Raw genomic sequence first — 25,650 nt, 5'->3', positions numbered from 1 at the left:
AAATAAGCAAGCTCTTCATCATCTTGCCATGAATTGCCGAAATGCTTCAAAAGAAGGCTTGTCACATCTCTCAGTTTCATTTAGTTGACATGGTGGGTGTAAAGTGCGCATTGTGCGGGTGCTTGGGCGAGGGACTTTCCCCTCTTTAGGACTGGCACAAAGTTTCATACAGAAACCTTGTAGTGGGGTTCCGCTCTAATTTTAGGACTTCTACAAGGTGAATTTATTTGAATGTAGAAGACCTTCGTTTCTGTTATTTTGAACGGAAAGCTGGGCGTCGACTTCATTACTGCGGTACAGTAGGCTTTCCAGTCATACACGTACCAATGCTTTCCAAGCTCTAACACTGTTCCGTGATTCGAAAAAATCATTTGGTAGCTCTGCGAATTCAGGATTTCTTCGTGTTTTCTCACATCCTTTTCAATCCGGCCAAATACCCTGTCTGGGGGTAAAAAGCTGTGCCCTGTGACAGGAAACACAAGAGGAACTACTGATATCTCTGATGGAGCCTCATTTTGAAGCCACCAAAGAAGCATGCAAAGCACAGTACTGTTCTTATTCTGTCCAGCAGAGCCATCCGCTACTAACCGCACCTCCCTTATTCCTTCAAATTTTGCGCTTCGAAGTGTATTATGCACTGCACTCGCAACTTGGTTGCTTCCTTTGGAGCTTTCATCTTCGCTCCATGTGTACGAATGCACGGCTTCTTTAGGCAATGATCCATCCACCTGGTGTTCCACCACGCAGAGGTGGTATTGATACAGCTGGCCGCTGTAGTAGGCTTCCTGGTCCGGAACTTTGGGGAGGACTTGATTCGGTTGGCAATCAAATGAGAAAGTTTTCAAGTCTTCCCTCTTCTCACGTAGCAATGAGTAAAAAGCCTCATACTTCAACCTGTGCACACGTTGCTCGGTAATGATACGCTGTTTCTGCGAAGCATCTTTACAAGTTTTCATTTCATACGCATTTTTCAGACATACAGAGCAAGCGTCTGTTCTTGATGTTCTGAGCGAAAGATTGAACTTAGTTCAAAAAATGTGGGGAAAGAAGCCATACTTAACCCGCGCATCATTGTTGGTTATAAATGTTCCACAAGTTTCGGATGCTCTTCAACTCAACTGGAAGGTATAAGTTTTTTGTCTTCTTCCGATTGTAATGGGACTCTCTTGCGCGAAGTCGCTGAATAAACCCCACAACAGCTAATCGCTTTCTCTAGTAGCGCTTGAGCTTCTGATCACCGCCCCGCCTGTCGGTCTTCAATTCGCCCTTTTCATGCTTATGCTTAATATAGCGAGCAACTGTGCTGTGACTCACATCAAGCACCGCGCAAAACATATCGCGACAAACACGAATCTCTCTCCCGTTTTCAAGGCGTACCTTATAAACAGCGGCAAGGCTTCGACGAGGATCCAGTTCCTTTCCTCTCCTGCGTTTTACTGCTGACGATGTACAGTACATCAAAACGAACGCCTCTTGTTCCACCCTGCACAATTCATTGAACTTCTCCTTGAAACACTTCACAGATGCCTCTGTCACAAGCGCGCACCGTAGAGTTTTTTTTGGCGTGTTTACATCCCGGCAGCGGCACATTCTTGCTTCGCCGGCGTCGACATTGCTTCTGTTCACGTTGTCGTCGACGTCTGGGGACAGATCTCTCGCCGACCTCTTCACTTCCATCAGAATCCATGATAATCCAGCACCGAAAAGTGGAAAAAACTTGCAAAAACACCAGGAAACGGGCAGAGCAGTCAGGCGGGAAATCGCACGGAGGCTGCCATGTTTGCTGAATCACGTGATCGCTGAAGTGCTCTGCTATTGGCATACTGGATTTGACTCATTTAGATCCGTACAGCACATGGATCTGGCTCAATTTCGTTTTGAAACGAGATCTGTGAGCACACGTAGCTGTTGGTATTTGACCCACTTCGTTCCGATAACTCTTTTAGAGGAAAGTTGAAAGAATGTACTTGCCAATGGAGCAATATTTGAGCTATTTTCGGTTTCTGGATTTAGCTAATTTCGAAAAAAACTCCTCAGATGCAGTGGACTAAACTGCTACACATGCTTTAGGGGCAGAGTAACGCATCTATAAGTTTTGTGTATCAGTGTTTTGAAAGTTACCAATTTTAATTACTTTTGCAAGAATTTCCAGGTCCTAGATCAATATTTTACTTTCTACAGCAATTAGAAACTAATATTCTCTCTTTAATGCAAGTCATTTTATTGAAATTGGTCTAGCGGCTGTCTCGCCAAAGGATTTTTTTTGTTTTACACATACTTGAATTCAGAAGTTGGAGTTGGCCCCGTGTATAAAGCTTTCTCTTACGAAAACGTTTTTTTTTGTCGTTGACAGGGGCCGCAATTCAAAACTTGGCGATTCATTGCCGTAGGCGCTTTTGTAATCATTTGCACAATGTTACCGAGGTCACAATGAAGCGCTGTGGTCAGTTGCCACGAGAAATTGAGTCATTTAACATACAGGGCCTTTCAGATATTTGTATGGGTGCTGCATCCGTATCTCTCTACAAGAGCGAATTTGATCTTCTGTTCGAATGTTGGGGCTACGAGACACTGGTAATCTTTCTACCACGTATGTCACCTTGTTCGTTCATGTCCTTTCCTTTGGTGGTCATATCCTAGGGTGCGCACGCAGAGAAATCATGTGACCATTGCTTGTATAAAAGACGGTGTTTTACGTTTGTGATTTTCAGTTGAGAGTGCGCCTTTGTGCGTCGGATCCTTTTCGTCGTCGCGAATGTTTGTGTGCCATTTACACTTTTGTTAGCGATCGACTGTGTGGACGTTGTAACAGACGTTCTAAACTTCTTTTCAACGTAATAACGGCTCATTGTGCCGATATACTAGGGTAAAATGAAGCACTCAGTGTTTGGTAACCTTGTTATGCGCAGCAGCCTAATATTGGTCATCTCAACGTGTTTCTTGTTTTGCATCTTCCCATTGCATTCTTGCTGACGTCTTTGAGTGCAAATAATGTAGCATTGATATGTTTCATATTGGTGATGTGTAAGTGTTCATTCCTTCAAATGCCGCTGGTGTTTCCAGTGCTGAATTTCATGGTTAAATACGTCGTTCTCAGTGCCTTCGACAGCAGTTAAACAACAGTTAACTCCTTGCATTAAGCACAAGACAGAAGTGATGGGCGAGAACTGTTAAAACTCGAAACTGAGTTGGCTTAGTTTGTCCTGTCCGCTTCGGTGACGATGACGGTAGTCATTTTCAACTCGTACTTATCATGTCGTCTTCAGGCCAACCCATCATTTTGAGCTTCACCCCTCACCTTAGGATGAAAAAAAAAAGGTTTTGCTTACCACCACTACTGTACTTCCAAATCTTGTGCCTGCGGCAATCTATATGTGGGAGCCGGATGCGCTAACCACTGCGCTCAATGTCAATATACGCAGACAACTGTACATGGGTCTCATGATACACTCAAAAGCACCTCGCATGTATAGCCGAATGATCAGATTCTCAAGTTAGAATAGAATCCATTTGTCTACACTTAGTCTGTCTATAGCAGTAGGGAAGTCATCTTTTGCGCATTTTCCTGGACGGAAAACGAAAGACAACGAGGCTAGAGCTGATCTGGGGAGATAATTTAATCCGGCTTGTCTCCAGTGTTCGCTTCCTATGCGTCGTTCTCGACAGCCGGCTCTTATGCCTCAGTTCTGGCTCTGCAAAATGATTGCGGGGTTTGCCATTCGGCACAGACGCTGAGAGGGGGGGGGGGGCGCGGAGAGAAAACACCATATATGCGGTTTTCTAGCAGCACCAAACTTTTCAAAATCACCTGTCGCAGAAAGCACAATTTTAACCCTTGCACAATATACCTGAGTCAGGCAGACATTACTCCCACGAGCATTCAATTGGGTATTCAACTAATTAACAAAATCTCACTTAACGTTTTTAAAAATTTATTTTACATCTATTTTACATCACATATAGCAATTTACAAATTTGTAGCAACTGAATTTGCAAAGAATTCCGACTTGCAACAAATTCGGAGGACGGCACTTGTTTCGAGATATTCGCCGCCAAACCTACGTTAAAAATGAACTGCTGTTGCACTTACTGTTATAAGAAAACGCTGTTTTATAAATTCAAGCACGTAAGAAACTGGAATACCAGTGTACTTCATCGCACAATTTGAAAAAAGTTGATGTAATTTATATGCTTGAATGATCCTTCTGTAAGCAACAATATATCGGTGAAACGGGACAATAAATGAACGTCAAGTCAAACGGACATCGCGCGGACACAGCTGTAAAGCTTCCCATGCCATCCCCGAGCATTTCAACCAACCCGGTCATAATGTTTATTAACACAAACTCTACGTCCTACAGTCAAATTTCCATTCTCCGCAAGACAGAAAATACAGAGAATCATATCTCATAAGTTTCATTCATAAGTTCAAGCCACCGTAACCAATGAGGGATAAACTTTCAAAGAGAGCTTTAGAATCTATTCACTGTGCTAAATTTCAAACTATATAGGCAACGGCACTTTATTTTCATTGGGTTGCTTAGTTTTTTTTTGTTACTGGCTTGTCAATAACATTTCAAACTCCCCACCTTCCTTTCCTTTCAATAATTGCTTTGTAAAGAAGAAGAAGTGCGTCGTGTAGAGCTCCGCAGCCGAATCGCCAGCGCTACTGTAGTGGGGCTCGTGCTCGACGCTGTTCCTGGTGCGCCTGGCGAAACCTACGCTGTTGTGTTTTCCTGTCGGCGTCCTTCGTGCCGTCAACAGCCGTGCTAGACTTCCTTGTCATAATTGGTGGATGTTTGCTGGGTCTCCTGTAATCCTGGAATTGCGCAGCCGGATCCTCCCTGCCATCATGAACTCCGCAAGCGCCACGAGCGTACCACCACCTGCTCCCCAGTCCTCCGTATGCCCCGGCACACTCCGTCAGCGGGACCCTCCCATCATTAGCGGTGCTGATGACCACGACGTTGATGACTGGCTATCATCATACGAACGTGTCAGTCTTAACAACACATGGGATGACACCACGAAATTGACCACCGTCCCTTTTAACCTTACCGGAATTGCCCACTTGTGGTTTCGCAACCACGAAAGCGAAGCCCCAAGCTGGACTGTGTTCAAGACAAAGTTAAGCGAGGTCTTCGGCCGCCCGAAGCTGTTCAAAAACTTCGTGCCGAACAGCGTCTGCAGTCGCGCTCTCAGCAGCCTGGTGAGACCTTTACGAGCTACATCGAAGATGTCATCGCTCTCTGCAAACGCGTCGATGCATCCATGACTGAGGGCAATAAAATCAAGCATATCCGGAAGGGCATCGACGAGGATGCGTTTCAGATGCTGATTTCAAAGAGCCCCTCGACTGTTGGCCAAGTTATTGAACTCTGCCAAAGCTATGACGAGCTCCGTCGTCAACGCCTCCTCACCCGCCGTTCTGTTCCCCATTAGGAATCGTTGTCCGGCTTGACCTCTCCTCTTCACGATTCAAACCTCCTCTCGCAGATCAAGGCTTTCGTCCAGAAGAAGTTGCTCGCCAGCTCTCCCTTATCTCCAACCCGCCGGAGTCCAGTTTGTCCCTTAGTCCGACCCTACGACACGTCATAGAAGAACAAGTGTCCGAGGTCCTTCCTCTGGAGCGGGCGCCTCAACTCACCGCCCCCCTGACTTACGCCGACGCCGTCGCACGACCACGCCCACCGACGTTCCGGGCTCCGCCTCCGATGCCTAGCCCTGTTTTTGCTTCCCCGCCACCATGACCTGCAGTCCATCGAGCAATTAATCGCGGGCGCACAGCGGACAATCGGCCCATCTGCTATTCGTGTGGCATTCCCGGACACGTTGCACGCCTGTGCCGCCGCCGTCCACTTCATCCACGTGACGACCCACGCACAGCAGCGTACGACCATCCGTTGTCTTACGCTCCAGACCGCGATCGCCGCCGTCCACTTCATCCACGTGACGACCCACGCACAGCAGCGTACGACCATCCGTTGTCTTACGCTCCAGACCGCGATTTACCTCTTCCCCGCCCTAGCCTTCGCCCAGTTTCTGACCGCCGTTCTCCTTCTCGTCGTCGCTAGCTCTCCCCGATGCGTCGACGTCCCTCTACCGCTGACACGGAAAACTAAGTGGCGCAGTTCCCGAGGCAAGAACTGCGTCATCGTCGCAACGCTCAAGCCCTCTTCTTTCGCCGCCCAACGTTATTGATGTCGCTGTTGAAGGTGTCTCTGTGCTTGCCCTCATTGACACAGGTGCCGCCATATCTGTGATTGCCGAAAAACTATGCCGCTCAATACGAAAAGTTACGACGCCTTTCTTCGGTCCATTACTCCGCACGGCCGCAGCACAGCACGTCCAGCCGGTGGCTGCGTGCACCGCCAGACTTGAAATTCAAGGAGTGCTCTACATCGTCGAGTTCGTCGTTCTTCCCCACTGTTCCCACGATATTATTTTAGGTTGGGATTTTCTCTCTCGTCACCACGCTGTGATTGATTGCTCCCGTGCAGAAGTCGCCTTCTCTTCGCTTGGCCATGCCATATCTGACGACGTTTCGCATTCCTGCACCAAGTTTTCCCTCACTGACGACATCCAGATACCTCCGCACGCATCCGTTCTGGCACCTGTATCCTGTTCCATTGCCTCCGACTCTACCGTAGTCTTCACACCTTCCACTGCTTTCGTTCGTCGCCACATCTCACCACTCCCAACCGCGCTGCTTGGCCTTCAAGCATGTGCGACTCACCTTCCTGTCTACAACCTCTTCCCATTCCCGATTACGTTGCTTCGCGGTGAATCTCTTGGCACTGTGGAGCCTTACGACACCATTACCGCGTTGGAACTTCCTAATGGATCGTCCGAGGTCAGCACCCTCTCCGGTTGTCCCGTACCTGCCACATCGCCTGAAGACGTTTTCAGTCACGTCATCGACAACGCCTTAAACCCCAAGCAGCGCCATGACCTCCTCCGTCTCCTCGACAAATTTCGCCCTGCTTTTGACAGCCACAGCACTTCTCTGGGTCGAACGACGACTGTATGCCACCGGATTGACACCGGTGCTCACTCACCGCTACGGCAGCGACCATACCGCGTATCTTCGACAGAACGACGTGTCATTGATGAGCAAGTAGGTGAAATGCTCAAGCGTGGCGTCATTGAACCATCCGACAGTCCCTGGGCATCGCAAGTTGTTTTAGTTAAAAAGAAGGATGGCTCGGTCCGCTTTTGCGTGGACTACCGTCGCCTAAACAAAATAACCCGAAAGGATGTTTATTCATTGCCACGGATTGATGACGCCTTAGACTGCTTACAAGGTGCAGAGTTCTTTTCCTCCCTCGATCTACGCTCTGGTTATTGGCAGGCGCCTATGGCTGCAGACGATAAGCCTAAAACAGCTTTCATCACACCAGATGGCTTATATGAATTTCGTATGATGCCATTAGGCCTTTGCAACGCGCCCGAGACTTTTGAGCGGATGATGGATACTATTCTTCGAGGCCTCAAATGGAACACGTGCTTGTGTTATTTGGACGATGTAGTAGTGTTTGCACCAGATTTTCCTACTCACCTTGATCGTTTGGAGCAGGTTTTACGCTGTCTCAGTGACGCTGGCCTCCAACTCAACCTGAAAAAAGGTCACTTTGGGGCACGGAAGCTGACAATTCTCGGACATGTCGTGTCGAGGGACGGCGTTCTCCCTGATGCCGCAAAGCTCCATGCTATTAAAGAATTCCCAAGGCCAACGTCTCTAAAAGACTTGCGTAGTTTCATTGGCCTCTGCTCGTACTTCCGCCGCTTCATTCGAAATATCGCTTCGATTATGGCACCACTGAGAGACCTACTTAAGGGAGATACCAATCTTTCCGCGTGGTCCCCGGCTTGCGACGAGGCCTTCGCGACGCTACGTCGCCTGCTTACAACACCACCGATACTGCGCCATTTTGATCCAACTGATCCCACGGAAATCTATACGGATGCTAGCGGCGTTGGTCTTGGCGCTGTGCTGGCCCAGCGAAAGCCCGGCTACCAAAAATATGTTGTTGCTTACGCGAGCCGCACTCTTACGAAAGCCGAAGCAAATTATTCAGTCACGGAGAAAGAATGTCTAGCGATCATCTGGGCCATTACAAAATTTCGTTCATACCTGTACGGCCGGTCCTTCGATGTCGTCACCGATCACCACGCACTTTGCTGGTTGTCGTCCCTCAAGGATCCCTGCGGCCGCCAAGCCCGGTGGGCGCTGAGGCTCCAAGAGTACGACATCCGGGTTGTCTACTGCTCAGGCAAGAAGCACGCCGATGCCGATGCTCTTTCGCGCTCGCCTGTCCACACCGACATTGTCAGTGTCTCCGTCCTAGACGACCCACTTCCCCCATTCGCTTCTGTCGACATGGCTTTGGAGCAGCGCAAGGACTCCTGTATTTCATCTTTGGTAGATTACATCTCTGATTCACCGGAACGCCCACCATCCCGAGCACTACGCCGGCAAGCTTCGCACTTCGCCATCCGCGACGGCATCGTCTATCGCCGTAACTACAGTTCCGACGGCCGCAAATGGCTGCTTGTAATACCCCGGCAGCTCCGCACCGATGTATGCGCCGCTTTCCACGCCATCCCTCAGTGTGCACACGCTGGTCTCCTCAAGACCTACACCAGACTACGTCATAGGTTTTATTGGCGCTGTATGTACACATTTGTGCAAAAGTACATTCGCTCTTGCACAGAATGTCAACGCCGCAAGCCTGATCCTTAAAAATTAAATTATGGGGTTTTACGTGCCAAAACCAGTGTTGATTATGAGGCACGCCGTAGTGGGGGATTCCGGACATTTGGACCACCTGGGGTTCTTTAACGTGCACCTAAATCAAAGTACAGGGTTGTTTTCGCATTTCGCCCCCATCGAAATGCGGCCGCCATGGCCGGGATAAGTCTGATCCTTGCCGCTATTCTGGACCAATGCAACCTTTGCTGTGCCCGTCACGACCCTTTGACCGGGTTGGAATAGACCTATACGGGCCTCTTCCATACACAGCTGCTGGAAATCGCTGGGTCATTGTAGCTATAGACCACCTCACGAGGTATGCCGAAACGGCCGCTCTACCAGCCGCGACGGCTCGTGGCGTTGCCTCCTTCCTGCTTCAACGCTTCGTTCTACGTCACGGCGCTCCCCGCGAACTACTGAGCGACCGCGGCCGCGTCTTTCTCGCCGATGTCCTTCAAGAACTTCTCACTGAGTGCCGCATTATTCATTGCTGTACCACCGCATATCACCCGCAAACAAATGGTTTGACAGAACGCTTTAACCGAACTCTTGGCGACATGCTTTCGATGTATGTCGCCTCCAACCACACCAACTGGGACATCATACTTCCCTATGTCACGTACGCCTACAATACGGCACCCCAGGCAACGACGGGCTTTTCTCCCTTCTTTCTTCTGTATGGCCGAGAACCGTCATTTCCCATTGACACTATTTTTCCTTACCGTCCCGACTTATCAGAGGGTACACCGGTTTCAGAAGCCGCCCGTTATGCAGAAGAATGTCGGCAACTAGCTCGCTCCCTTACAACGCAAGAACAAGCGCCACAGAAATATCGTCATGACCACGGGAGCCCCCACACCTAGTTTTCGCCTGACGCTCTCGTTTGGTTGTGGGTGCCTCCTACTTCGACATCAGGTGTCTCCTCCAAGTTTGTATCCCGATACCATGGACCCTACCGGGTTCTGCAGCAAACTTCTCCGGTGAACTACGTCATCGAACCTCTGACGCCCCCTACGGACCTGCGTCGCCGAGGCCGCGAAACTGTCCACGCCGATCGGCTCAAGCCGTATCACGAGCCCTTCGTCCTCACGACGCCTTAGGCCTCCTGTGCGGCTCCGTTTTCAGCGAGGGGGGAAGATGTAAGGAAGAAGTGCGTCGTGTAGAGCTTCGCAGCTGAATCGCCAGTGCTACTGTAGTGGGGCTCGTGCTCAACGCTGTTCCTGGTGCGCCTGGCGAAACCTACGCTGTTGTGTCTTCCTGTCGGCGTCCTTCGTGCCATCCACAGCCGTGCTAGACTTCCTTGTCATACCTTTAATTTTTTGGGGGCGAAGCTCCTTAGGGTGTGGGTCTGTCCCTCCTTTGTAGTAGTAGTAGTCGTCGTAGTAGGTAGCCACGTCTACTTTTATGAGAAAAAAATTCCGAGAGTTGTGGCCGTGGCGGAATCGAACTAGGGACCCCTCGCTTCTGAACGCGTGGCGCTAACCACTACGCCACGAAGCGCACATGGACAGACGCACCACGATGGCAATAAATACCCAACATTAACAAAAGACTGCGCGTTTCTAACGCGTTTGTGCTAGCGCGTTACGGCCCGTGCAAGAAGCTGGTGTAAGACGCTGTGGCCTCTCCGCCTTACCCCCGTATTCATAAACGCTGATGGTGTCGGCAAACGCGGTGGACGTTCCGGCATGTGTAAACGGCTGCGTAAGACGCTGTGGCCTCTTCCCCTTAGAGTACTGCACGTTTCTAACGCGTTTGTGCTAGCGTCCCCTTAAGCGGGAGATGGTGCAATTATAATGAAGGGCGCTGTTATAAAATAGGAATGACGTCCCATATGGCGCGTGTCATTGGTGGAAGTCAATCGTTCGATTTAGTGCGGCGAGACTGGGCGAATTACACGGAAGATTCACGGTTTACCGATGATTCCCTCCGGAGCTTCGCCCACTCATCATCATTCACCCAGTGGATATGCGGTGTTTTTAATTATACGAGTATATTTAGCCATTTTTAACCGCGGAGCTGTTTAAGCCGACCGTCAGTCCGTGTGTCGCGAACAAAAACTGCTCCTGGTGATGACGTCACCGCGCGTTACCTGGCAACCACCTCGCGGAGCGGCGTGTGCTTCGCTCCTCTCCATGCCGTGCACATGTTGCTTTGACATGAGACGTTAAGGAAAGAGACGGAGAGCATGCGCGCGGCGCGTGCGATGCTCGAGAGAGAGAAAGAGAAAATGAGAGCGAGAGAAAGAGAATGAAGTTGGAGCAACACCAACGAGGTTACGCGCAGAGCTGCTGCCGACGCTCTGCGTTTCCCCGTTTCCCCGCGTTCGCGCCGAACGCAAGCGTGGTGACCGTGACTGCAGCAGGCGCCTCTGGCAGCGGCTCGGCAGGCTTCCACCAACCACGACCCGGCAACTGTAGAGGCGCAGCTTGTCCGTGACGTCAAGGGAGAGATAAAGCTCGGAGCCCCTCCAACCCGCGTTGCCCAGGCCCCTTCCACGAAAAGAGGAACCTACAGTCATACGTCAACCGGCTGACGCACGGTGCTACCTCGCATTCCTCCACCGATGTTCAGTAGCACACATTTATTTTCAATTTCACAACCTCGCCGCGAACACAATATCGGTCCTTGCCTCGTCCACCCGTCTTACCCTCTCTTCCCTTTAGAAAAACTGTACCTATATATACTGTGCCCAGGAGAGCACATTTCTCTTTAAAAAAGACAAGTTCGCTTGTCGAAAGAAGAATAATGGCTTCTGCTTTCACCTTGTTCTCGTATTGATCATCGTCTTCAATTTCGATCTGCCGCTTTCCCCGTGTTTTCCCTGAATTTGAAAATTAGTAACACGAAACTAGTGTCGCCCTGCGAATTCGTTCCAACTCAGCGACTTCAATTCCTAAATGGCAATATGTGATGCAAAGTTTTAACTAAAAGGTGCACTTTTAAATTTGGTCATTAGCCGAACATGCATTATCATTTCTAGTAGAAATAATGATGCCTGATCGATTAATTTAGTATAAGGGTTACAATTGTGCTATATGCCACAGGTGGTTTTTAAAATTTTGGTGCAGCTAAAAGAATACCTGATATCTTGAACGCCATAGCAGGAAATACTGCAGCGGACAAGGACGATATTGTGGGCACCGCAAGTAAGTTCGTAAGGAGATGGCGGTATCTGCTGTGACAGCCTACTGATTTCATAGTAGACGAATTCAGAGGCGGAGGAATCCCAACGGTCTGCTTGCTTTTTCTTATGCTTTTCACTGTGAGGACGGGGCCTCCTCATGGTGCCACTTTAATTTTGCTAAACTATAAGAGTGAACTTTCATATTGCTGTCTCCATTAAAGTTTTAATGTATATTCCGCTAAACTTCTCATCTATGGTGACCAGTGGCGCCCTGACGGGGGGAGGGGGGGGTTCTGGTGTTGTAACCCCCCCCCCCCCCTCAGGCAGGGTTAAACCCCCTTTGTTGAACCCCTTTTCTTTCCTTGCGCCTTTGAGTACTGCAACTAAGATGTAAGACGCGCAATCGTCTGTACACTCGCAAACTTGCACAAAAAGCGCATTTTTGACAATTTCCCGTGAAGAAATTGAAGTTAGTTATGTTTAGATGGTATTGGCAACCTAAGGCAAACTGTCACCCCCCCCCCCCCCCCCCCCTGGCAGAGATCCTGGATGCGCTACTGATGGGGACCTTCTTCTCATGTGTTCTCTTTTTTCGTCTCGTGGTTTTGATGTTGTTGGGTCATCATCTCTTTAGCTGATCAGCGGACCGTTTATTTTTCATGTTTTCATAACGTAATAACAAAACATAGGCGCTGGCACATATAATGGTCACATTTGCTGTACCGCCATTGCTGGAGGCAAAATGAATTCCAATAGATGAAATCTAATACCGTTATTTGGAGGTACGCCAATGTATTTGTTGTTTACTTCCTTGCTTACTTTCAGAACTGACATGGACCTCACCACCGACGAAACCGTCTGGGCGGCTTCTTTAGCAGCCTTTCCTTTCCAGCTCACGCGAATTGGCTTGGACCAGATGATCACGCAACGGTTTTTGGCAGCAAGATCCTTGCCGGAGGCCAGGACGTAAGTTACTGCCTATGCTGACAGACCTGGAAAACATTCACACAAGAGCCAACAGCTTGCCGGCTAATATTTCTCTCAGTGTATGCGTGCTATTTCTATATGTGTAAATGATTAATCATAATTCACACATGGGTGTTGGGCTGCTGAGCACGAGGTCGTGGGATTGAATCTCGGCCAAGGCGGCCGCATTTCGATGGGGGCGAAATGCGAAAACACCCGTGTACTTAGATTTAGGTGCATGGTAAAGAACCCCAGGTCGTCCAAATTTCTGGAATCCCCCACTATGGCGTGCCTCATAATCAAATCGTGGTTTCGGCACGTAAAACACCATAATTAATTAATTCAACATGGAGATTTATGAATACGATAACAGTGTCTGCTGAGATTCTAACGCACAACTCAAGCAGAGACACAGAAGGCGTGAGAAAAACAGTAGGGCTGGTGTTGTCTGACGTCGTGGTTCAAAGCGCTAGAAGCGCTTTATTTATATTTTGCTACTAAAAAAAGCAATGACAGCAGGCCCACGATGTAGTGCATGCATTACTTCCCGGAATGGCTACACTGGGTCATGCGCATGGATAAGAGCGTTTACAACCTCCACGCGGTGTTGGCATGCCGTGAAGCGCGCTCGAGCGGACTAGCTTGTAATGTCATTTGGTTTTGCGTGTGAAAGAAATAATCTATTATTAGTAACAAATCTTGCGTTCATCTCATAAGTAATCTTCGCGGCAACTAAAGGTAATGTTTTAGGATCAACGGTGCAATAACTACTCACAGTGGTCAGCTATACGACAGATAAGGTGCTGACGAACACTTGTTAATAGCTTGATGAGGAGCTCACAACTCTTGTCCACAGATGTAAGCAAAATTGTTATTTCAGAAGTGTCGGTTGCATTTATTATATGCATTTGCACTTAACCCTGTTTCAGAGTGGCCTTTTTTGGTGTATTCCTTGTGTCCCTATTTTACGCCATCATTGGATTGACAGCTCTGGCTATTATCTACTGGTTCCGTGATTGCGATCCCGTTCTTTCTGGTGCAATGTCTCGGTATGATCAGGTAAGGGCATATTTCATCATGATCTGCCATGGTACCGGGATAATTACGTGGAACTGCGTCTATTCTACGTATTTTTTGGGGACCTGTGCAAGGCCTTCATGCCTTGATTATGTATACATGCGAAATTTAGCGTAATAGTTCCGCGTCTTTGCCATCGGAATTGTTTAGCTTATTGTAGTTTCTCCTACATCTTTCTATACGGTTCCTGTGTTTTTTTACCTATGCTACAAAACCTCTATTAAGATCCATGAAAAACATCCCTTCTTGGAGTTGTCTTAGCGTCGTAGAAATAAATTATTGCTCAGCTTACCAGCTCTGTACGCTAGTTCAGATACACTTTGAAAGCGTTGTAATCGGGCTCTTCATTGTAGTATTTGAATATGATATGTGCGACTAAGAGCGTACACCAAGGGTAGTCCGAACGCAGGCTAGCCTGTCTAATTTTGACAGGAGCAGTGGCAAACAATAGGAAGAGTGCTTTCTTTTGAGACATAACAGTGCGATAGCGCTGCGGAAGGTCTACATATTATTGCGATATAAATTTTAAGGACACTCCAAGCAGATGTCTGCTGTCGGCGTCGCCGTCGCCGTGAGGTTCCGTATAAAGCCCAACGGCGATAAATTCGTCCCCTCACGCCGTATGCTGTAAGTGCGAGTGAAAGCGCGCGTGGGACGCACGCTTTTACGGAGAGCGAATTCACGGCGGGGAGCAAACACCACGTCTTCCGTCGGGCGAAGAGCCGTGGGGAGATGGGAGGGATGGAGGAGAGGCGACGTTCAGCTGCGGCACCAAATTAATATCTTGCGACTGGGCGGCGTATACGGAAAACATATCCCACGCAGAAGGGGGGCGCAGAGCTGCATGCCTATTGGTTGTCGCCGCAGGCCACTTCCGCCGGCATGGCGGCGCCCAGCGAAATGCTGGCTTCCGAGACTTGTGGTTTGGTTTACGCTACGCGAGTTTCCGTTCTTCCGCAAGCGGATACTGCTCTCGTTTGCGCCCCGGTCTGCCGTGCGCCAACGCAAAGCGGTGGTCGTTGGGGTGTTGCGGAGCGCAGCGTAGCAACACCCCAACGGGAGCAGTATCGGGCAGAAACGGGAGCAGTATCCGCTTGTATCCGCTTGCGCAAGAGCGGACGCTCTCATCGTCGGCGGCCGGACGACTAATCGTCTGCTACAGGTGATACAGCGGCCGCTCTCCAGCGCGCGTCGCCGGACCAGCGTCGCGTAAACAAACTAAAAGTCTCGGAAGCCAACGTTGCGCTAGGCGCCGCCATGCTGGCGGAAGTGGCCTGCGGCGAGAGCCAAAAGGCATGCAGCTCTGCGCCCCCCTTCTGCGTGGGATATGTTTTCTGTATACGCGACCGGGCGGCGGTTTTACAATTGCTAGTAGGTACAGCGGGGGTGTGGCACTGCGGGCCACGTGGCTTCCGCTGAACACGTGTTGTCATGGCAATGATGGAGCTCCTGGGTGCCTAGGGACATAATCGCTTAGGGACTTTTGAGGCACTGGTCTACACGGCCGCGCGGCAACTGCTAGTTACTGAGCGTGGCTCTCCTATCTCCGAGACCCGGCGCAGCGACATTGCCGAGCGCAGCTCCTACGTGCGTAGGAAGCAAATCGTTTAGGGCGCGTTGAGTGTCAGGCGGTGTCTGGGCCACGCCGGCCGAGCTTTATTATTCTAGCGTTTGTTCTAGTGGCGGAAATCCTTGCAGTAGTGGTGGTGCGCCATAACGGCTTTTGATCTCGGTGAACTGTGGTGGTGTAAACAAGCGGATACTGTTCGCATTTGTACCCCGGGGCCGCGGTGGAAGCCGCGGTGCCGTTCGCCGACGCGAAGCCGCGGTCGTTAAGAAGAATACTGCTCCAGTCAGGTAGACTGCTCCCTCCCTGATAGTGAGATTATATTTGGATCATCTAAACAGTGATGCGTTTATTTAGGAATGCCATCGTTTCTCTCTCGGTGGCGCGAGGAAAAGCGGGTGCGAGAGAGAAACGATGATATTCCTAAATAAGCGCATCACTGTTTTGATATTGACCGTATCTTGAAAGCGATCTCCAGACGGCTTTGACCTTTGTATGCGCTGTGCTTTCGCCACTCTGTTTCCGTTGAAGTGATGGACCGCACGAACCTTCGCTCGCTGCGGCGGCCGCGCTCGTTTGCGCCATAGTTTTGACAGCGGTTGTCTGCGGTCATCGAGTGTGATCTATTCATGTTTGCATGTGCGCACTGACAGCACGCTTGTTAATTCAGTTAGTAAGCGAGTGTATCCATGTTTATGCAGCCGATAAAGCTGCTATCCTTACTCCCGTATAGCTACTTACTAAGTATTTTGCATTCAGAATCGGATGGGCCGACAACGCCTCATGTGATGACTGTGGTAGCGAGGAGACTCTTCAGCACCTTGTCTGTGACTGCCCTCGCTACAATTTACAGGGACGATCACTCGTACACGCGATAGCGCGTTTTGACCAAAGACCTCTAACAGAGGAACTTATTTGAGAATCCCGACATCACAAGCCATCGCAGCGGAGGGCGACGAGGGCACTGTTGCAGTTTTTAAGGGCAACAGACTTGGACAAGCGGCTGTAGCCTGGGCAGATGTTTATAGTTCTGCAAGTGCTACTGTGCTGTGTCACCTTTGACCGATTATGATTTTGTCTGTGCGTCTTACTTTCTTTATCTATACTTTGCTGTCACTTTAACTCCCGCTCCCCTCTCTCCCCAGCGTAAGGTAGAGTTACGTCTGTGCAGCAGGTTGTAGCTGCCGACGATTTATTACAAACAAGGGAACAGGAACACGTTAATCGGCATAGCTTAGGCGTTGGAGTCAACTACTAGCTAGCGTTCGATGCCAAGCTCGCGCTCGAGCCATCTCGTTCCGTGCATTCAGCGCGCACTTCGTTGTCGTCTTCTTCTAGCGCGACATGTCAGGTAGCAAACCGGATCTTTCGATGTGGTTAACCTTCCTGCCTTTGCCATTTCTTCTGTCTCTCTCTATGCTATCGCAATTGGTGCAGCGTCTTTCGGGCAAACTGCGGCTTCTTTAATACGGATGTAATATGATCACTACCAGGAAATATCTCCAGCCAGTCCTACATTGAAGGAAGCTGTGGCCCTCAATGGAAAGAGCGACTTCTCTTAAAACATCATGAGCTGTGTCTTCAGAGTATGGTCTTTCAATTTGCCACACTACCTAGGAGGTCTACTTTCCATACTAATGAACTGGTGAAACATTCAGCTCGAGCGGTTGGTCCCATTCTTTGTGACCCTGCCCTAACATGATTATACTTTATAACAGTTTCACGTCACACTACGAACAGTAATTTAAAATAGTCAAACGAATTTGAACCATGCAGCAGGACCCCACATCTCATGATTATTGCGAGAAATTGTCAAGCTTTCCGCGCAAAACTGATGTCATGGCATTTCATGGCATCCATTTAGCACTTTGTAAAGAAGCACAAGTTAAGATAACGAAAATATGACGCTGTTGACCTGGTCTTCTTTGCTTCATTGAGCGCGGTGAAGTGAGGCAACGGAGGTGCATGCGAAACTGTTGATGTGTTTTTATGGAGTATAATGCTCTTAGAAAGGCACTAAAGTCTTGCCCCGCAGCCCTAAATTTTAAGTGTGCGCGGCTATCCACGCGCGCTATTAAAATACAACTTCGCTGTTTCATTGGGTTCTTTGCTGTTTCATCATTTAACAGTTTTTCACGCCTAATTTCACCTTGTATTACTATAAAAAATTAGGCTCTCGTAATCTCACCCAGGGGCGGATCCAGGTTTTTTCTGAGGGGGGGGGGGGTCAGCTTCTGTCAATTATGATGATGATGATAGTAGCCTTTCTTATTTACCGAAATTCACCGTTTCTGCTCATGATAAACCCGCGTTTTATACGTCTAGAGCAACACCTGTAGCCAACCATGGTGGCTCAGTCAGCTCGGGCGTTGCGCTGCTGAGCACGAGATGGCGGGATCGAATCCCTGCCACGGCGGCCGCATTTCGATGGAGGCGAAATGCCAAAACGCCCGTGTGCTTGCGTTGTAGTGCGCGTTAAAGAACCCCAGGTGGTCAAAATTAATCCGCAGCCTTCTACTGCGGCGTGCCTCATAATCAGAACTGGTTTTGGCACGTAAACCCCAGAAAGAGGCAGAAGACCTGTAGCGAAGCCAGATATCGGTTTCTCCGAGCTTATAGGTAAAGGACGTTACTCAATACAGCCATTTGCTTGGCGGCTGTGCCTGATAATACAAGGTGTTGAAAACTAAGCTTTATGTTTTTCTTAAAGTTAGGCACTGGGAGGCACGCGAGGACCACCAGTGCAAATAAGTTATGTAGCCAGGGGGGCAGAAAGTGAGATCATAACAATCGCTGTGAGCAGCCCAACTAACTAAAGTTGAACAATTATTTTTGTCGACTGCAGTAAGTGGGTATGTTTGTATTGAAAACTTAGAGGCAGTCGCGTTCCTTAATGCATTCAATAAAAAGTTAAGTATTCAATTTGAGTCAATTCGGATGCTGACAGCGTTAATTATCATTTCACTTTGTGCCCCCTGGCCACATAACTTATTTGCACAGGTGGTCTTCACGTGCCTCCCAGTGCCTAATTTTAAGAAAACCATAAATCTTAATATTGAACACCCGGTATATCTAGCCTGTATTGCTTCTTAAAATAAAACTTGGGATGATCTGTTGCAGGTTCGTTATAAATGCGTAAGCACGGGTCCGTCTTTGGAGTTCTGTTGGGACACCTTGTTTTCCTTAAGGAGATTATTTGTGTTCGGCTGAGACACCTTCGTTTGCTTTGGAGCTCCAACGCGGCAACCACTACGCTGGTTGTTTACGATATGGGAATGACCGCGTATGAAGACTCACGACACCACCTACAAGAAGAACGATGTAGTGTCGTAGCCGAGAGCACGAACCAGCGCCTTCATCTTTTGTTTCCCACGTGACGCTATCCTTTTACACAAGGCGCACATCTGCTCCCGTTTCTCTAACTACACGACGCCATCCTTGGCCCGCGCACTGGCGTTGGCCGCTGACGTCACGCTCCCCCACTTCGCAGCCGCTGCTCGAGACTTCACCCCGCTCCGCGAGAACGCCGACTCAGATAAACGGATCCAGCGGCTTTGACCCTCCTATGCTTAATGTACGGCAATAAAACTGCGAAGTTACAAGGAAAAACTTGTAGCGTACGAATGGTACTATGCTCGTACTGGATATTGTCAATGTGTAACTGTGATCACAATGAGTGCTACAGTTTAAAAAATAGTTGCCCATGCGTAGTTCTTAGTTTAGCTGTTAGTTGTTATTATTTATACAGGGTTTGTCCGAAAAGTAATGTCAGTGAGTCGATTGAAAAGAAATTATTGATCAGATCGGTACAACACAATAAAATGTTTCAATATAGGCTCCTCCTGCGTCGTTACATCGCTTCTAGCGAGATTTCCAACCATCGAAGGCGTCACGGTAGGCCTCCTTAGGAATGTCCTTTAGAGCCTTGGTGCAATCCTCTTCGACTTTGCCAACTGTCGCAAAATGATGTCCTTTCATGGGAATTTTCAAGGGCAGAAAAAAGAAGCCTGGGAGAGCCACGTCAGGACTGTAGGCCGGCTGGGGAGCCGTTGGCATCTTTCAATCAGCCAGGAAGTGGGCCACGAGGAAGGCGGTGCAGGCTGCATGGTGCGTTCTCATGATGAAGTTTCCAATCGCCCCCGATATCGGGCCGGGTGCGAAGAATCGTTCGTTTGAGTCGCTTGAGCACTTTAACGTAGAATTTGGCGTTCATGGTTGTACCATAGGGTACAAATTCATGGTGGACAAGGCCACTGATGTCAAAGAACACAATGAGCATGGTCTTGACCTTTGACTTGCTAATTCTGGGCTTCTTGGGGCGAGGGGACGCTGAGCTGTGCCACTTGGCACTTTGCCTTTTTGTTTCGGGGTCTTATTCAAACACCCAAGTCTTGTCACCTGTGATGACATTGTCCAAAACGGGGGGGGGGGGGGGGTCACTTTCGCACAAGTCCCAAACCTCCTGGCACGTTTCAACTCTGCTCGATTGTTGGTCGTCGATTAACATTTTGCGCAAGATCTTCGCGCACACTTTTCGCATCTGAAAATTATTCGTCACAATCTCGTGAACGGTACTTTTTGGAATGTTTACTGTCTATGTCACTAAACGGACACTCAAACGAGGGTCTGAGTACAAAAGATCTCTCGCGCGCGTCACATTTCCGTCGGTGATGGTCGTTGATGGCGGTACAGCGCGTGCTTCATCGTTGGCCTCTTCACAACCTGCTTAAAAGACCTTGTGCCCCCGGTAAACTTGACGTTCTGACAAACTGTTATCACCAAAAGTTGTCTTTATCATAGGGAAACTTTCCGCTGCAGACTTGCCGAGTTTCACACAAAACTCGATGGCAATCCTCTGTTCCAACGAGCGCTGCATTACGGCTTGCACGGTAAATGAAAATGAGTTGACGAAAAACCTTGTCCTTACGCTCCAGATGGTCGCAGATGACTGAGCGACCACGCCTGCGTAAGCTAACTTCCCCCTTCACCAATCCCAACTGGTCTTAGCGCGCTGCGACGTATAGTCGCTTCACAATGCAATCACTCACATTACTTTTCGGACAAACCCTGTATATGAACACTTCAGCAAGTGATCTTATTCATTAAGCAGGTTGGTCGCGGAACCGATGACAGCCAATGAGGCAACCGATGACACCCCAAGGGGCAACTAAGTTGATCAGGCGCGAAGGCGCTCGCGCGGAAATCGGCGTGCTTGGCAAAAGGGACGTCCCCTCGTTCATTCGACGCCACCGACGGGACGAGTAAGGCACCGCCGGCGCCAGGAGGTCCAAGGTGTTCATGACAAAAAATAACTACAGCAACTTCGCGACACCACACCCCGACGGTATACAAATAAGCTTGTGAGCGAGCTAGCTTTACTTCTACGTGGCTGATATCACTGGTACTCGCGAAAAATACTTTTGAAGAATGCTGGTGGCCATATTTTTTGCGACAGGGCCATCCCCCTGTCAGCGAGGGGGCGATGCAGAAATCTGAGGGGGGGGGGTCAGGACATCCGGACATCCCCCCTGGATCCGCGCCTGATCTCACCGCTTACGGGAATGATTGCTTTTAGTTTTGCATCTGTAGGAGAGAAGAATCGACGAAATAAGTAGCCATGTGATGTATATTCTAACAGCTTACCCAGCTGCATTGTGAAATACACAGACCGCATTAAATTCTGTGAAAAATGTAACAGTTCACCCGACAAACCAAACATCTCTCAAGGCCCTTAGAAAGCTGTTACGTTAGAATTATTCGCAAGAGGATACCATATCTAGATTTGCCATTTGTGTTTCAGATTGCCACTGAGTGGTTTATAGTTGTTTATGTCTTGCGATTTGAGTACCTTCTTATAATGATCTTTCATATGCACCTAACTCGTTCTTTATTTCTTTCTTTCTTTCTTTCTTTCTTTCTTTCTTTATTGCACTGATTATTCTCACACAGAATTCCACCCCAACTTACGTAATTCATTGAGGTCCTTACCAGAAACGAGCCAAATTCCATCTATCTTTGCAAATACAACTTGTTGTATAGAGCAATTTTATTTCCTGCTTCCAGATGGTACCTTACTACATTAGCCAAAGCGCTGGTGCAGCATGGGGCATCCGAGGTCTATTTTTGGCTGGAGTCGTAAGCGCTTCCATAAGGTGAATATAGGTTCTCAACGTGTACTCATGCTACACTGCCATGTGAAACGTTTCTGTCAACATGAATTATATGCGATATTTTATTGTTTAGCCTCTATGAATGAAGCGTTTGAGCACGGGTTAGAAGTTTCATTTCAAAGCCAGTGCTGGTGTCATGCAATGCTAAAATTTCATTTTTATGTAATCGAACTCCTGCTGCTTCCATTACACAAATTGAATTTTTACATAAAAAAAAAACTTGCACTCGGCCGCGCAACGCTTGAAACAGCGAAGCTGGGCGATCGTAGCCCAGCATTTTCCGGAAGTTTGCGCGAACTTTTCATCTTATTACTCATGATGAAGATAACTTCTTTTCGCGCGTCTCGGACTTACGGCCGTCAATGCGCGTTGCATAGCGCAGCTTGCAACACCGACACCGCGTTCCAGGAGGCCCGCTTCATGAATGCGTCTCTCTCTCTCTCGCTCTCATAGCGCGCAAAACCTCTTCACCACGCAGAGCACGAGCGTATCAACGCGCCAGCTGTGGATGAAGACGACAGCTCATATTGTTTGCATAAATGCATGTTGTGCAAGCGTGGTTTTATAGCCAGAGGTTACCACGCTCGCTTTAGAACCAGGGGTTCCAATCCCTCCTTGCAAGACAGTTTCTTTTTTTCTTGGCAGTTTCTTGATACGCACCGAAAATTACGGCTGGCTTAAACAGCTTCGCTGTTAAAATGATTCAAAGTAAATAAAACATGTTCACACAGGTGAACAAACATTGTTGTACCTGTTCGTCGTTAGTAGTTTGGATGGAATGGTGCCATTAAAGGTAGGGACTGTTTCATAAGGTTTGACGTGTCTAGGCAACACAGGGGATCTAAGAGACACCGCTGGGGAAGATATTTGCTCTTTGTTCTCATCGAAATGCGAACTGCACGGCCGCGAATTGACCCCACCAAAGACAATATGGTCGGGAACACCAAGCCTAACATGGGCGCTCGTGTATTTCTTGTCAGTCATGTTCTAGTTTTTTTTTTCGCCATTGCCTGCAACCTTCATGTCGCAGGGCTTGTTGGAAAATTCCGGCAACGTTTTTCTAGACTTGCGTGTTAATAATTAGGATGAATTAATTTTTATTTATTCTTTGGATAGCGTCGTTGCCGGTAAGGCATTTGCATTCACTAGAGACAGTATGAAACTCGTCTGGCCTGTATAAATATCAATCCTGCCATTTAATAAGCTGCATTAACTTCAACGTTGTCTCCTTAGTTCACTTAGTGCTGAGAGCGTTATGTGGAGCACCGTCGGAAAAAGGAAACACCGCTGATCTCTATTGGTGATACATTTTGAAAAATTCCCTAGGACTCTCTTTATGCAATTATTTGAGTATCCATGAGCAATCCGCTTCTAATTCACACTAATGTTTTGTAACGGTATCTTGTAAGTGTTTTCTAGATCAGTATTGCTTTAAATATTTAACATAGTCAACGTAACAGTGTTCAGTTTGAATACGTACACAGCAAAAGTTTTTACACCCAAAAGGGTCTAAATAGGCTTGTCGCAGAGAAGACACCCTAAGGGTGTAAGTTAGCACCTATTTTACAAGGTGCCTTTTTGGCACACCCTACAACAAGGGTGCCTATGTAAAGAAACTACTGTAGGGTGTTGTGAAAACACCCCAACCAAAGGGTGGCGCCTACACCCTTCAATTATTTTCCTTATTCAACACCCACTGTGAAGGGTTCCAGATGGGTTTACAGCCCCTGTATCAGGGCCGGTATATTGTAGCGATGCCTTTCCGATGCTAATGCCCTTTCGCCATTGGTCAGTGGTCAGAGCGACGGTCCGCTCTCATTATCAATGGGATCAGCCTGCCGTGAGCGGTGGATGATAAGACTAGAATAAAGCATAAAGCATCGCTACAAAATACCAACCCACGTGTGAAATAGCTTGAACCGAATTTTAAAGTGCAACACTTTATGGATGAATGTGACCTATGGCATATTGCTTACAATTGCCTGAACTTCAACGCTTTTTCAAGCTAAATTATAGTTAAACAATATATATGTATATGCATGGAGAAATTTAAAATATTATTCCATGAGCCGTGCTTTGAAAAGTGCATGTGGTCACATGCGGGAGTTCAACAATATGCATCATGGTCTCAGTCATCTGAGGTGTATCGCCGTTTTTAAAGTCTGGTTCAAGTTACACAACTCAAACACAAGTTATGTATACGCATGCACTATACACACGCAAAAACATCAAGTTTATATAGCAAGTCTTAGAGCTGTAGAATATGTATTCTGCTGATCTCCATGTGCATGCAATAGTAGTCACTGCTGCATTTGTACAAAAATGCAAAGCGTAACTAAATTATGAGACCTATATGTTACGATTTGAAAGCAAAATGTAAATAAACTTTATTGTATTCATACAAGAAGCAATAAAATACAAACGCCATTTGTAAAGTATCACTGCTGTTAAGAGTATAGTTTGCAACTGATCCCAGTAATTCACATGGATCACAGTATATCTGTGGTATAACATATACTGAGTACGAGTGAGTAAAAGCAGAGCAGCCATTTGCAAAAAATAGTGTGGTGGCCTTCAGACAAAAAATTATGGTACATTAACAGAGGTAACACCACGTATATATCTGCCCTTCATCATCTGTGCATGTTTCACCTGTGTACACAATAAGATTTGTTCAACAGTAATATCACACAACTCTATAAGGGTGTTTCTACAAAGACTTATGCTGATATGTAAAAACAGCCGTTCCGAAATAAAACAATGGTTCCTTCGGAGGCATGCCGTCAACAGTGTGGACCATGAGGTGATGGGTGATAAATGAGAATTAGTTCCTAATTAACAAAAATAAAATATATTTTAGTTTGAGTGGACTCGCCGTAATTGGGAAATTGAAACAAGCTCTCTGCACAAGACACATAGACTTTAGAATCCGGAAAAAAGTGCAATTACCCGCACAATTGTGGCACGATGAACTTCCGCTATCACAGCACGCAAAACTGTACCCAAGGCTGCACTGAGCACAAAGACACGCCCTTCGAGGTGACGTTCTGCTGACATCACCCAACAGTGGGCAGCAATGGGGCTCCGTGCAGCGCACTGGTTGCCTGCTGCTGGGCGACGTACGCAGAATGTTACCTTTAGTTTGAGCAGCATCTCAGTTTCAGTTTTGCATGCTCCAACAGCAAAAATTCATCATGCCACAGTTCCTGCGGGTAATCACATTTTTCCAGAACCAAAAGTTGACATGTCGTGTGCAGAGAGCTTGCTGTAATCTCCCAGTTACAATGAGTCCGCTGAAACTAAAAGTAAAACATATTTGATTTTTGTTAATTAGCAACTAATTACCACATATCACCCATCCACCCATGGTCGGTACCGCTGACAGCATGTCTTCTAAAAAAACGTCCTTATACTTCAGAATGGCTATTTTTAATTATTACGTAAATTCATTGTAGCAACATCAGTATATATAGTATATAAAGAGACTTGCTTTCACTCGGATGAGGCATTTGGCAACACATGCACAAAAAATAAACGAGCTAAAGATACTGCAGCCTGTCAGCAGATTCATAAAAGTTAACCAAAGGCTGCCGATATCCATGACAGTGTAACAGTACTTCAGCCTGATAATTGTTCCACGCAATATTTTTCATCCAAACTTTGTAAAAACCTTGGAAAACCTTGCAAAAACTGGATATTCTGTTACGTTTCGACTAGTATGTCAGCTCTCAGCTGCTAAATAAAGTGATACACAACATAAAACTTTGTTCATAAAAGGACAGTCAAACCACAAAAACTTTCACTTGTATTGGGCAGGTTGCACTATGAAACACATCCGCAAAATACAAACTATTAACCAAGCAGTGTGCTACGAACGTTAAGCACTGGCTACCAGCGTTCATGTGCCCTATAAGTGAATACACACGTTACAGTTGTACTATGCAGTGCATTTAAGATGGGACATTGTTCCGTGGCTCCTGGCTGGCAAATA

General features: G+C 47.7%; 1 protein-coding gene across 1 annotated transcript in view; it reads left to right on the top strand.

The window, feature by feature from the left end:
- LOC119443035 (sodium-coupled monocarboxylate transporter 2-like) overlaps positions 1-25,650 on the top strand; it is a 109,290-nt gene that overhangs the window by 71,264 nt on the left and 12,376 nt on the right. Inside the window, exons 7-9 of the mRNA XM_037708164.2 lie at positions 12,705-12,845; positions 13,775-13,904; positions 21,553-21,641. Of these exons, the coding sequence (XP_037564092.1) occupies positions 12,705-12,845; positions 13,775-13,904; positions 21,553-21,641 (360 nt within the window). The remainder of the gene's footprint in view (positions 1-12,704; positions 12,846-13,774; positions 13,905-21,552; positions 21,642-25,650) is intronic.

Source organism: Dermacentor silvarum, chromosome 1 (genome assembly GCF_013339745.2).
Source record: "Dermacentor silvarum isolate Dsil-2018 chromosome 1, BIME_Dsil_1.4, whole genome shotgun sequence".
NCBI classification, from domain to species: domain Eukaryota; kingdom Metazoa; phylum Arthropoda; class Arachnida; order Ixodida; family Ixodidae; genus Dermacentor; species Dermacentor silvarum.
This window is presented reverse-complemented; position numbering and strand designations above follow the sequence as displayed.